At 41.3% G+C, this 12,547-nt stretch overlaps 1 protein-coding gene across 1 annotated transcript; it reads right to left on the reverse strand.

Annotated features, from left to right (window-relative positions):
- Positions 1 to 1,057: 1,057 nt before the first annotated feature.
- Positions 1,058 to 8,631, reverse strand: LOC138632567 (homeobox protein Mohawk-like). The gene is made up of 6 exons (XM_069718226.1): positions 8,459 to 8,631; positions 8,041 to 8,200; positions 7,784 to 7,937; positions 7,299 to 7,637; positions 1,749 to 1,782; positions 1,058 to 1,451 (listed from the first exon to the last, which is right to left on the reverse strand). Exons 1-6 carry the CDS (start codon positions 8,629 to 8,631, stop codon positions 1,115 to 1,117), a joined length of 1,197 nt encoding a protein of 398 aa, XP_069574327.1. The 3' UTR covers positions 1,058 to 1,114.
- Positions 8,632 to 12,547: the final 3,916 nt, after the last annotated feature.

Raw genomic sequence — 12,547 nt, forward strand, 5'->3', positions numbered from 1 at the left:
GTTACTTTTCAGCTCAGACTTTGAGCTTTTTTCGTCTTTCCCACTGAGTTTCAGGGCCCACTGCTGGTTTACTGACGCGTAAGTACCATTCAAATCTGCTCATGCTGACTGTTAGTGTGAATCCTTTGTGTGGATAGTGCTCCCTTTAAAGGTTCCATACTTTACACTTATCACTGTTTTATTTGCAGTCTTGATATACAAAAGAAGATATTTGTGTGGTTTTAAGTACCAAAACTATCTCGGTATAGTTTTAAATCTCCTTTCCTAAGCTTCTCTCTTGACCTCTATCAGCAGCAGCTGGTTGTTTGCGTCTTTAAAGTGCACTGATATCAATGACCCTCTCTTCTGATTGGCTGACTGTTTTCTAAGTGACGCACACTCAGGCCAACCTTCGACGTTATAGCTTCCAGCTCCGGGATGCAATGACTGCTCCGTGTTTTCTTCCATATGAAAGGTACACGAGTGTCAGTTTGTGACATCACAAACTTGCCAAAGTCCAAACGGCACAGTTGCTGAATGTGAGTTGTAAGCATTTTCCCACTGACTGAGCGTTTTGACACTTTCACAGTATTTATACGGCATCAAGACCTGCTTCATGATTTAAAAAAAAAAAAATGGAAATCTGAATTTATATAATGGGACTCTGAGAAACTGTCTCCCCACTCAGTTCAGTATACCAGCCTTCTTCCCATATTACAACCTTTTAAGATGCCATTTAAAATGGATTTACGCTACAGTATGACCTACGTCTGCACACATGAAAACTACCACTAAATACAGCTCAGTAACACATAACTGCAGTATCGACCACTGCAAAGCAATGATTTAAGGCAAAAGACCGGTCAGAGGATTTCACATTGGTTTTATTCAAATAGCTGCTGTCAAACTTTAGCATTGGATGATAATCCAGTCTCCTGGAAGTTAATATAACTTACTGCAACAGAGGGAAATAGGAAGACATTAGGAACATAACAAAAACAGTAGACAATATTCAACTGCGTTAGGTAAGTGTTTCTATTTTACATTGTAAAAATGATTGGAAGTGATTGGCTGTACATATACTGCAAGGCACTTAGGCATCTGGTATTCCTATATGGCACACTGTGTTTAATGCCTACACGCTGTTTGCCAGGGCGACTTTGACAGTCTGGACCTCAGAGATATGAGAGGATTTCTGGATGATGCGGCTAGTGTGAGTGGGCCCTGTGGTGCAGCTCTGCCTCGGATCCCGTGACCCCGTGACACACGTCCTGTCTGTAATAGTGGTCCTCATTACGGAGAAGGGCTCTCGGGTGCAGCTCTGCCCTGTGGCGACGCTGGGCACGGCAGCGCTGCTCTGGTCGGCCGTGCAGCTCTGTCCCTGGGCCAAGTTGGTCAGAGCCACAGCAGCGTGGATCTCCCTCCAGCCCTGGTCGACTCGTCTCTGCTCGCCTCGGCTTTGCTGGCGGTCCCTGCGAATATATTAATTGAAAAACGGCTGTGTGAGAAATGAGTCCGTGAATATCATTACACCTCTTACCTAAATTAACCTGCAAAAACTGAGCCTGACATCGGTTTTAGAAACCCAGAGCAGAAACTACGATGTCTTGGATATCGCCCGTCTTGATATGAGGCCAGATTAATACGGATGAATTAAGAGGTGACGGTTCAGTTTAAACAACAACTGCCAAGTGAGATATTGCTTTTCAAGTTGAAAAGTGCAAACAACTGATTTGATTGTGGACGGAGCAATGAGTGATTACAGTTACCTGTCACATTTAGTTGACGTATAGTCCACCGTATCTGCAACAGAGAAGAAAAAGACTCAGCGAAATGTGCCATGAATCAGTTTACATGATAGCAGTGAAATTGCAAACAGGACAATCAGTGTTGGGATTAGGCCACGCAATCATATGTTCGTGATAAATAGTATTCATGTCTACATGTTTTTAATTTGCCGCATGTGTGGACTCACGGAGGATTGTGCACGTGCATGGTTTCACGTGTTTGTGTATGTCTGAATATTAGGACATTGTTGTCTCCAGTTACCGCTCGTCCAGGAAGTGTTATTGCCAACACTGCGGCCAAAACACTTGCAACGCAGAGTTTGTCTTGAGATTTTAAAACGGGGGAATACATGTGATATCCGCGTTGTTTCATGAGGACGGACATGGTGTTTCTGTTGTATTTTTAAGGTTTCCAAAGCTCTACAAGCACCTGTAAAGTTATCAATGAACCGACTGGTCTAATGAATGAATACACGAGTCCCTGCTAAATCTGTGGAAGAAGGAAGGGTCAGATGAAAAGTAACAACCTGGGTATTTCAGGAGCAGGAGAAAAAAAAAAGAAAGACTTTGGAGTAATATTATATCGCTTGCACAATTTCTGTTTGTGGTCGCTGCACAAGCGTGCATTTTATGTAGAACATATTTTCCATTTCAGCCTTGGAGTGTTGCCTCCTTTCATTGGAGCAGATAGAAGCTGGTCAAAACCGATTTTTCTTCAGAGACCAATTGACAGGGAAATTAGAGGCAAGTTGTGAAACAGTCTTTCAATGCTAACAGCCCAAAACATCCCCATCTCTGATTTCTTTACGCTGCCTGGAGCCAAAAGCAACTTCAAGTTGATAGTAAATCATTTTGCTGTTTTATGCCTTTTTCTGCTACTGAACGCCCTTCAGCATTTCTTTAAGCTATAATCTTGCCAAGAAAGTAGTTCTGTACCTCTTTTGTCTTTATCGCCAAGAAAAAAAAACCCATCGTTTTACCTCTGCTGGGTCTCAGATTTGCAGTGAGGATCAGTTACAACCAACATTTTACAAGAGGTAACACGAAGCTGCTCACTTCTTTCTTGTTATTTCAATGTGTTACAGTGGCGCAATGAACTATTCTTGCAATCTCATGTTAGAGCTTACATCTAACTGCACATATTTAAAAAAACAAACAAAAAAACCAAATGAAGAACACTTATTAAATAAGTTCAATGAGAAGAACACCACTCTTATGTCTGTAGAAAATATGAAGCTGAAAGCGAGCAGCCGTTAGCTTATTTGACCATAAAATCCGTCAGCGGGAAGACAGCTTGCCTTCTTCTGTCTCAAGATCTCAAACTCTCAAACTCCCCCTGGCTGTCAGCACTTCTAAAAGTCATTAATCAATATGTTGTATCTCTTTTGTTTTAAATAATAACAAACAAAGTGTAAAAAAACAACAACAACAGGTTGATGTTTTATGATCATAAAGAAGCCAAATCTAGTTCAGTACATAACCCGTAAAAATCACTTTGCGTTTTGCTTTTTGGACAGATTAAACAAATGTCATGTAGCATAATAATTCAGTGAAATTTAGAAGTGTTGGCAGGCGAATAGTTTTACCTTTGGAAAGACCGAGGCTCGCCGTTTCCCCATGGCTCCACTCAATCATCTCAAAATTGAAATTTGATATAGACACAAGCGTGTGACCAATCTTTGAAGGCTCTTGGCAGGAAGTTGAATAAGTGTATTTCTCAAAATGTCAAACTATTATGAATTAACGAGGTACAAGAGAATCCTTGTGTTTGCATAATTTGGAAAACCAACTCCTTTATACGGATAGTGAATATGACCACCTAAATTTATATAAAAGTAAGGCACTAACTTTGTATTGAAAATGTGTGTTGCCTCATGTGAACCGCCCACGAAGACATAACGTCTACAAGAGCTGACTTAATTCTTTGGTGCTGTCCCACAGTATCAGTCTAAATCCCCTCGTATGACTTTGAGTCATTCTCATAGGTTGCAAACACACCATTTTCATTGCAGATATGTATACGTGAGACTCCCCCCCCCCCCCCGCCCCCCTCTGCATTCACGTTTTCATCTGAAACAAAATAAGTGGAAAATGCAATGAGGCGTTTGTCCAGATATGTTTTTCGCCACTCCGTATCCAATAAAACATCATTTTAGTCACGTTCACGGCTCTCCAGCCTTTTTAGGGGAAATACTGAATTTGATGCGAGCGCCACGTTATAGTGTAAACTTTCCTGTACTCCTCCATTAGACTTTACTGCCTGTGGGAATTGGCTGATATGTTTGAGGTGCCCTTGTAAGATACTGTGTTGTGGCATCGCTGATTAGTAAATCACTTTAGGTTTAGTGACTGTTTTAGTCGTCTCCCGGGCGGAGTATAAACGTGTTAATGGCGTTAGCGCCTGTCATGAATCTGGCAGCTTGACTTTCCACCTCACCGCCACAGAGGAGCCATAGTGGGTTACAAACACCCTTAATTTGACCAGCAGGGATATATTAAAAGTTTGCACAAACATTTGAACAGCTCTGCCCACGTAGTCTGTGATGACATCATAAAAACCCTCAAAATACTCAAAGATATGATTTTTGAGTATTTTGACACGTTTTAAAGTTTGGTTCAGCATATTGGGAAAATCAACAACACTTATGTCTGTGCAGTATAACAGAGTAATAAAATATGTGGAAAAAAACAAGAGGAGGAAGATTTTTCTCTTATTATTTTGCATTTCTACAATTAAGCAGAAATGTTGATAACAAAGTTGAAGTACCATTTTGAGAGATATGATATTTTGAGATAAAATTTTGAGAATACAGTCGAAATTTCAAAAATGAAGTTGACGTTTCAAGATAAAAAAAAAAAAAAATCAAATAAATTAAACCAGCTTTAGCGCATACACTTCTATAAAATGATTAGTGTAGATGAACTGGTGGAATTACACTTAAGAGTCTTAGTGACAAGGTACTAAGTGTTAGACGAGTGTCTGAAGAGGTGGCTGCATTTGTGCAAACTGAAATAGACAGATAGCCTCCAGAGTTATTGATGGTTACATCTGCGCCTGGTTTTTTTTTTTTTTTTCTTTCTCTCCGTGCATTTCTGTCAACTTGCAGTCGCAATGGATGTGATGAAGCAGTCTATTAATTTTGGGTCATTGTTTGTTTTATAGGCTCCACACACTGTAGTGACTGAAACCATCTATACAATCACTGAAGGCGATTTGCCATATGCCGCACCACGTTTGGACCTTCGTGGCCCATTTCCCTGCGTCTCCGATGCCTCACCTTCCCGATCAAAGAGCTTAATCACATTGTCTTAATAGGTCTTGTGTTACAACACGTCCTTTTTATATTGCATACAGGTATAACGATGGACACCGTTTCATCTGTCCACTTCCAGCTATTTCAACGCAGCCACCTTTTCTAAGTTCATGTGTGCTCTCCTTCTGAATAGATGCAACTTACGGCACAATTTCTTCAAAATCCTAATATGTCAATGTGATAAAAAAACAAAAATAATGTCTTTGTGGCTAAACCTGATTATGAATTACAATATTCACCTGTTCGTCTACACAAAGCATTTTGTGGGCTGTATGCGCGAAAACTACTATCGTAGTTAGATTTATTCTTTAGAGTTTGACGTTAATCCTGAAATATTAACTTTATTCTTGACATTTTGACTTTACTCTCTGACTTTGTGTCAAAATGCAAAATAAAAAAGTCTTTGTCCCTCATTTTGTCTTTAACGTGGCCCAATTCTCTCTCGTAGTAGCTAACTTAAATATAAAGCTATTAGCTTAGCTTAGCCCCGCACAAAGACAGGAAATAGAGAGAAAAATCTCGACTGGCTTTTTTGTGGATTATTAGTTAATTGAAGAAGCTGAAAAAATGAACAAAGTGTAAAAGGAACTCTGCTGTTCCAGGACACGAAAGAAAATGTCTCGCCAAGCGCATAACCTCCCCACCAAAACAGAAAGGAAAATAAAAACGTGTCAATTTTCCACTTTGTTTTTTTTGTATGGACTAAACAAATGTAATATAATTATAAAGTGGTAATTAACAAGTTTTTGAGCTGTTGGTAAGCGGATTCTGTTACCATTGGACAAAGTTAGGCTGCTGATGCTCGCTTCATATTTAGTTGACTTGAGGGTAGCCCACCTCCCAAAGTGTCAGACTATTCCTTTAAAATGAATAATGTAAATTAAAAACCCTTTAATTAATATAAACACTAATTAAAATGTTTTTATGCAAATTATTTGTTTAATTATGGCTTTACTTCATAAGAAAGTTACAAATCAAGTTTTCCAGATACAAATTAATTATTGTCGCAGATTTAAAAAAAAATATATATATCCATTAAATAACTTCAACTAGGCTTTATTGTTTGCCAGGAATCTAGTTTTGAAATAACAAAACAGGAACTTAAAGCATTTCTTGTTTAATTTTAGAGTGAAACTGAAGAGAACGAGTTTCACAAATCTTTTCGCAGCTCCCATAATGTAATGTAAATTTAGATTGATTTTGAGTAGGAAAGTAACACTTGGGAGATGTAGACTGCCAAAGCACACAAGCGCTTGTGGGAGCAAAGCTACACCCTCAAACACGGGATAGGAAAAGCCAAAAGAATATCAGTAATCTCGCTCTGCGTTGCCTCACAAGTGAGTGGCAGCACTGACTGTCACTGTACGAGACCTCTACTGACAGACAGCTCCGTTTCTACGTTTGGCTGAGGTTTCCACTTCTCACCCTGGGAAGTATAAAGTCTCAGACATTCTGTAATTGTCCTTGAGACTAGACTGGACATTTCCACCATGGCAAGAAGTTGAAGCGGAACAAATGGCACATTCTAGTATATGGAAATGATATTTGCGGTGTGCACTGGCAGCCAGCACGAGCTCCATCCAATTTTTAAAATGAGGGATTTCAGCGTCTGCATGACTCTTTATTAGTAATGTTTGTAGAGGCTTTGGCTCCTGCGCCTTTGCGGATTTGAGGCTTGTCAGTGCGCTGTGCTCCCTATCGGTCTGAAAGGGCACCCAGGTGTCAAACTCCTTCCCAGTTTCACTGTAACTTTATAATTGAATCTTGCAGCGCTTCTGACTTTCAGAGGAATGCCAGAGATTTATTAATGTCAGGGAGCTCTGAGGAGCCGTGTGGAAGTTTCTGTTCATTCTGTTCTTATTTTACTGTACACTGTGGTGTGTTAAAAATGAACTGAGGGGAAGCAGGGTAGTTAAACTGTCATTTTGCCTCACATTCAGCATAAATCTGCAATTAACTAGGAAGAAGCTTTAATGATATCTGTGGACAGGCAGTGCTATCATTTCTCTAAGTTTATCATATGTTGTATTTTACTACCGTACTGACATGCATGCATTAAGCTGGGCAGCCATGTACTGATGTTATAATATTTTGTTTGTGTTATTACGTTTTCCCTGATTCCCTATTTACACATATTAAGAGCCAAGATTGCAGTAAAAAAAAAAAAAGAAAACTGGGTTTATTGCTTCAGCGTGAGACAGAACCTAATATCTCTCACCCATGTGGTAGACAAAGTTGGCCTCTGTTTCGTAGGACGACGCCGGAGAGACAACATCTTGATAGCATTCGTTGGAGCTGAACGACTCTGAGTGGCTCCGCCTCTTGCGGGCCGAGGTGACGCCATCGGCCTTCGCTGCCATCATGTGCCGGAGGGTGTCGTTCAGATAGCGATTCAGCAAGCTGCTCTTATACTTGGACGGAGGGGACGCGCTGTCGTCACTGTTGGCGCAGTCCGCCATGGCGAGGACGCTGCTCTGTTTCTCGAGCACACTCTTGTGGGAAGAGGACCGGCCAAAGTTTGACTGGCTGATCGGAGTCTGCAAGGGACACTCTTCATCTGTAGTGAAGGAAAAAAAAAGTGTGATTTATTTCATCCTGAAAAGTACTCGTGAAAAAAAAAGTATTATATTACAAACTATGTTTAACATTAGAGTAACAGATGTAAATCCAGGCTTTGGACTTTTCTTGATGAAAGGCCCTTACCGTCTGAGTCGGTGTCGTCACTGCACATGCTCAGCCTCTCAGCGTTTCCCTGGATGTATTTGTTGTACAGTTTGATCCTCAGGGCCCAGCTCAGGTCCGGCTGCCTCACTGTGTTCTTCAACCTTCGCCGAGCATTTGCAAACCAGTTGGAGACCTGCACACACATCCACCGGTTTACAGGACAGTACTGGCTCACAAAATGCAATAAAGTCCTTCATTTTTCCATCTCTGCAGTCCTCGCGTGCATCTCGTCTCACCTGTACTAGTGTCATATGTGAGCCCAGAGCCAGCAGGACCTTCTCGGTCTTGGTGGGGTATGGGTTGTCCCGGTGTTTGTACAGCCAGTGTTTCAGCGGCCGGGCCATGTCCTGCAGCACCTGTCTCTTGTGGCGAACTTTGACCCCACTCAGACGAGACCTGGAGGAGTCAGAAGTCATCTCACAATGCTCGCCTAAAATCTGCTGGTACATCAAACTGGAAGTTCAGTAGTTTCTATCTGCTACTTTAAACAATTTGTGCAGTTGATTTATTGTGGTAAATCTTGCTTATAGCTTCCGTGTCTAAAAAGTAATTCATGACGTAAGGTTGCAGCATTAACTTCTGGGTAACGTTTGATCATGCCCTCACATATTTCTAACACAAATTAAAAAAAACATAAAAAAAATGAAATCATACCCATATCTTCTGTATTTTATTGCAGAGCTGTTTTCCGTGCTGTCCTGGCATCGCAGCAGGTCTGTGTTCTGTCCGTCTGCTAAACTCGTCTGAGGTGAGTCCACACAGTTCAGTCTGCTCCTCTCCTCTGCTCGCCTGCTGTCGTCCAAATGAAAAAGAGTATCAGACTTCATCACGGCCACTTTGTCCATTCTTAAATGCGCAGAGTTTCCCTCGATCAACAGGTGCATCAGTAGACTCCCAGATGTAAATAGAAGCAGTAGATTCCCATTGTTTATAAACTTGATGTGAAAGTAAAAAGGGTTCAAAAAAAAAAAAAAAAGAAAAGAAGAAGAAGCGTCCCTTCGTTCGGTGCCCACGGGAACAGATACTCTTACGAGAGAATAATGTTTGAAAAGTCAGATAATGTTGTCTGGTTTAGCTGAGCTGTGTGAGGAGAGTTCAAATAACCTGCTGCTCTGCTGCCTATTGGCTCTCCTGCTGTCCAATCACTTGTCTGAAGGGCGCTGCGAGGAGAAGCTTGCAGAGCGGCAGCAGCAGCTCGCCACGATATGAAAAATATTGCACATGAAAGAATATCAGCAAACGTGGTCATTAAATTTACAAGCGAGATTTGGTCTGGTGTTGCTGCCGTCTGCGTTAAGCAGTTCAACATGCGCTCATACTTTCTGCATGAGGCACTTGATTCTCGTGGATCTTGCGGTTTTTACCCAAAAATCATGTCAGCAAATAATAATGCATGTTTTACCAGGAGATCCTGGAAATTTATGGGTGTAATTACACGGCTGATAATAAGCAGGAAACCCGCCGAGCTGTGCCTCCTGTGAATCGGTCTGTTTTCAAGGGGATTTCAGAACAAATTGGGCCATCGTGAAGGCAACACAAACACAGGAAAATTACATTCATCTTTGCCTTTATATCCTCTAGTTTGTGTGGCGCAGATATTCGAGTCTCTATGTGCATTCTAGCGTCAGAGTTGTACACCGTTGTGCGAGCAGGGGTAATTTTTATATTTGTCAATGTTTACCTCCATTTTTGAGTAGCTGGGACTGTAAACAATCATGAAAACCAAGTCATTAGTGTAACTCGATGACAACACGTGGGCTCTCGGCCCAGTATTCAAAGACTCGGTGGTTCAACTCTTGCTGTCATCCACGTATGTTTTTCCTCTCGACATCTAAACACTCCTCTCTCACACTCTTTGGATCTACAGTGATGACTTTGCCATACACAATCATAACTTAATAATCCTTAAGCAAACATTGGTGATAAAAATGTGTCCTCCTGGCGACAGTTTCAACTTTGGGAATTATGGTTAAAATCCAAGTAGCACTTGTTCAACCTATTAAAGGACTCCAAAGCCCTCATCCATGTTCATAATTCGGGAGCATCAGCAGGGAGGTTGAGTTTCAAAAGCCGAAAAACACATGGACCAGAAGCATCCCCGTTAGGTGCAGTAAATTCCTCGCTCACATTCCTCAGCAGCGGTCGGACAAAGCTATATGCTATCACACACACCATTTACTCCTGTCCCTCTGTGATATGTTCACCGGCTCCACTGTTGATATTAGCTGGGAACCCGCCTACATTCGGCAGCCAGGAGACCTGTAAAAAAAACGCCGTGGACGGACATATATCTCAGTTTGTTTGGATAGTTTGGCACTCGTGTCTGTGTGTGTGTGCGTCTCGCAGGTTCATAAACTTCAGGCTTAACCGAAAGGCCAAACAAATTAATTCAGTCTGATTCAATAGGTTCAAAATCAGGGCTCATTGATAACACGTGGCAATGCTGTTAAATGCTGCTACTGTATGCGCTAATGACTAATTATTCATAGTGACAAACCCACAGAGAATTAATACACAACTGTAGCATTTTTTTTGCATCTTTCAGCTCATTGTTTTGATTTTACAGCCAGCAATTCTTCTATTTTAGCAGCAGTTTATTGCAGTAAAGCTCAGATAAACATACTTTATTATAATAGTTAGCCAGCACCAAACAGCAATATTACAAAGTTAGTGACTAAATAGTAAAAAAGAGTGGAGCATTTAGCAGCTAAAGAGCCAAATATTTCACTCAGGAGTTGGTGGAGACCAAAACAGAGCTAAAAGGAGAGTGAATATAATTTTTTTTTTACTGCAGCTCTGAAGCCTGGAGTTTACTATTTTGTCTGTCACCGTCTTGCATCTTGATGGACCACCAGCAAACTAATAAAAAAGAGTGACATTGGCAAATGACAACATGACCTCTGGAGAAAATCTATTGACTTTGTATTTTATGAGACAAGTTGAATGGCAGTCTGCGGAGCCAGAGACTTTTAGGAGCCAACCTATGCTCCACATATCTGGAACAAACTCCCAGAAAGCTGCAGGTCTGCTGAGACTCTCAGCTGCTTCAAATCAAGATTGAAGACTTTTCTTGTTTGCTGCTGCCTTCAATTGAACCAGACTCAAGGATGCTTATCAATTTCCTGCATTTCTGCATTTTACTACTGTATTTTATTTCTTAAACTGCACTGCAACTTTTATTCCATTTTTTTTTTTTAGCTTGTTTAATGTTTTAATGGCTGTTTTTAATGTTTCAATCAATGTTCTTAATTGTTTTTAAATTTCCTTTTCCTTTGCCTGATGTTTTGGTGCTTCTAATGGTTTTATGTGAAGCACTTTGAATTGCCTTGTTGTTGAAATGTGCTGTACAAATAAACTTGCCTCGCCTTGCCTAGAGGCCTTCGGTGGTATCGCAGTTTAAGGAAATTCCATATCTGCCTAATTTTTCATACACGGAAGCTCCGTCCACTTTGTTTATAAAAGTCTCTACATGCTAATGCAGGAAGCAATACCAATCACTCTGCCGCTCACATCCACGGACAATTAATAACCACCACATGAGACACATGTCTTTGGACTGAAGGATGAAGGCAGGGACTTGTACAAAACAAAACCAACGCAGGCACAGGGAGAACATGCACAAAGAAAGACCCCGGTCAACCAGCTGCTTCAAACCCAGACCCTCCTTGCTGTGAGTCGACAGTACTAACTGTCACCTGGAGTCAGTGCAACTCTGTAATGGACAAAAGCATTTTCCCTTCCTGCTTTACGTTTGTGTAATTAACTCCACATATACCTTCAGCATGCGCTTCACTGTGTCGGTTGTTTAAAAGTTGTGAATATTTCCAGCAAAAAAACAACAACAAAGATATTGTTTAACATCAGCCGTATTTATTTTTACATACTTCAAATAGACAGTTGTACGATTGAGCCAAATTATCCGAGACCAATTGACATCATGCTTCTGTGTAATGTTTGAAGTGGGAGCTGCAGTGAACATAAAACGGTGGGTTTTCATTGGATCACTCCGGTGTCTTTAATGGCATCGTTATGATCTCAGAGGGTGCCTGCATATTCTCAGCGGTGTGATGAAATGAAACTGCCATGCTTTGGCTGAGGTCGGGCTTCAGGCCCGGCACAAGTGTGAATGTTCTCCCGACAGTCTGTGTTTGTACGTCTCGGTGACCAAAAGACGTGCAGACATACCGGCGGGTGCATCTCTGCTCACTTGTGCCACCATCTTCCTTTTACATCGACGCTGACATTAAGCGTGTAAGTAAATGAAAATCCCTGCGACTTCTGCAGCCTAATCCACTACGTCGCGCCTCGCTGTGCTTTTACAGTCGACTTTTATGTGCGGTCATAACTCCTCTCTAAGTCCGCGAGGGCCCGCGTCCCTCGAAAGCCATTACCGTCTCCCCACATCACGCTGCTCCCTCTTCCTCCCAAACACGACATGATAGACACATTAACACTCCTTCACACCCAATTGAGCCCAGCATCCAAAAAGAGGAAGGAAACACCGTGAATGTAGAGGAATGCAGCCGTTAAAAAGAATTATATTGAGCAGCATGTGTGAAGAAGAAGAGCGGAGTCTGCATCCGACGAGCAGCTGTGATGCCCAAATATGACTATTTGTTAATGGAGTGTCACTAATGACGAATTATTCTTAATTGTCTTGACATTTATTTGTGTAAAAAAGATCTTCTTGTGATTAATGTGCAGTGGTGAAGTTGATTTTCAGCATATGGTGCTAAAAAAACA

Source organism: Brachyistius frenatus, unplaced genomic scaffold (genome assembly GCF_029030835.1).
Source record: "Brachyistius frenatus isolate BFR_SWC_R1_liver_20210118 unplaced genomic scaffold, ASM2903083v1 Contig_188, whole genome shotgun sequence".
Lineage (NCBI taxonomy): Eukaryota > Metazoa > Chordata > Actinopteri > Embiotocidae > Brachyistius > Brachyistius frenatus.

Bases quoted from the DNA above. Each gene is read 5' to 3' on its own strand.
- LOC138632567 (XM_069718226.1), bottom strand. From the start codon at position 8,631: ATGAAGTCTGATACTCTTTTTCATTTGGACGACAGCAGGCGAGCAGAG. The intron at 7,938-8,040 runs GTGAGACGAGAT...ATGTGTGTGCAG, and splicing joins CACATATGACACTAGTACAG to GTCTCCAACTGGTTTGCAAA. The intron at 1,452-1,748 runs GTAACTGTAATC...ATATATTCGCAG, and splicing joins ACGTCAACTAAATGTGACAG to GGACCGCCAGCAAAGCCGAG.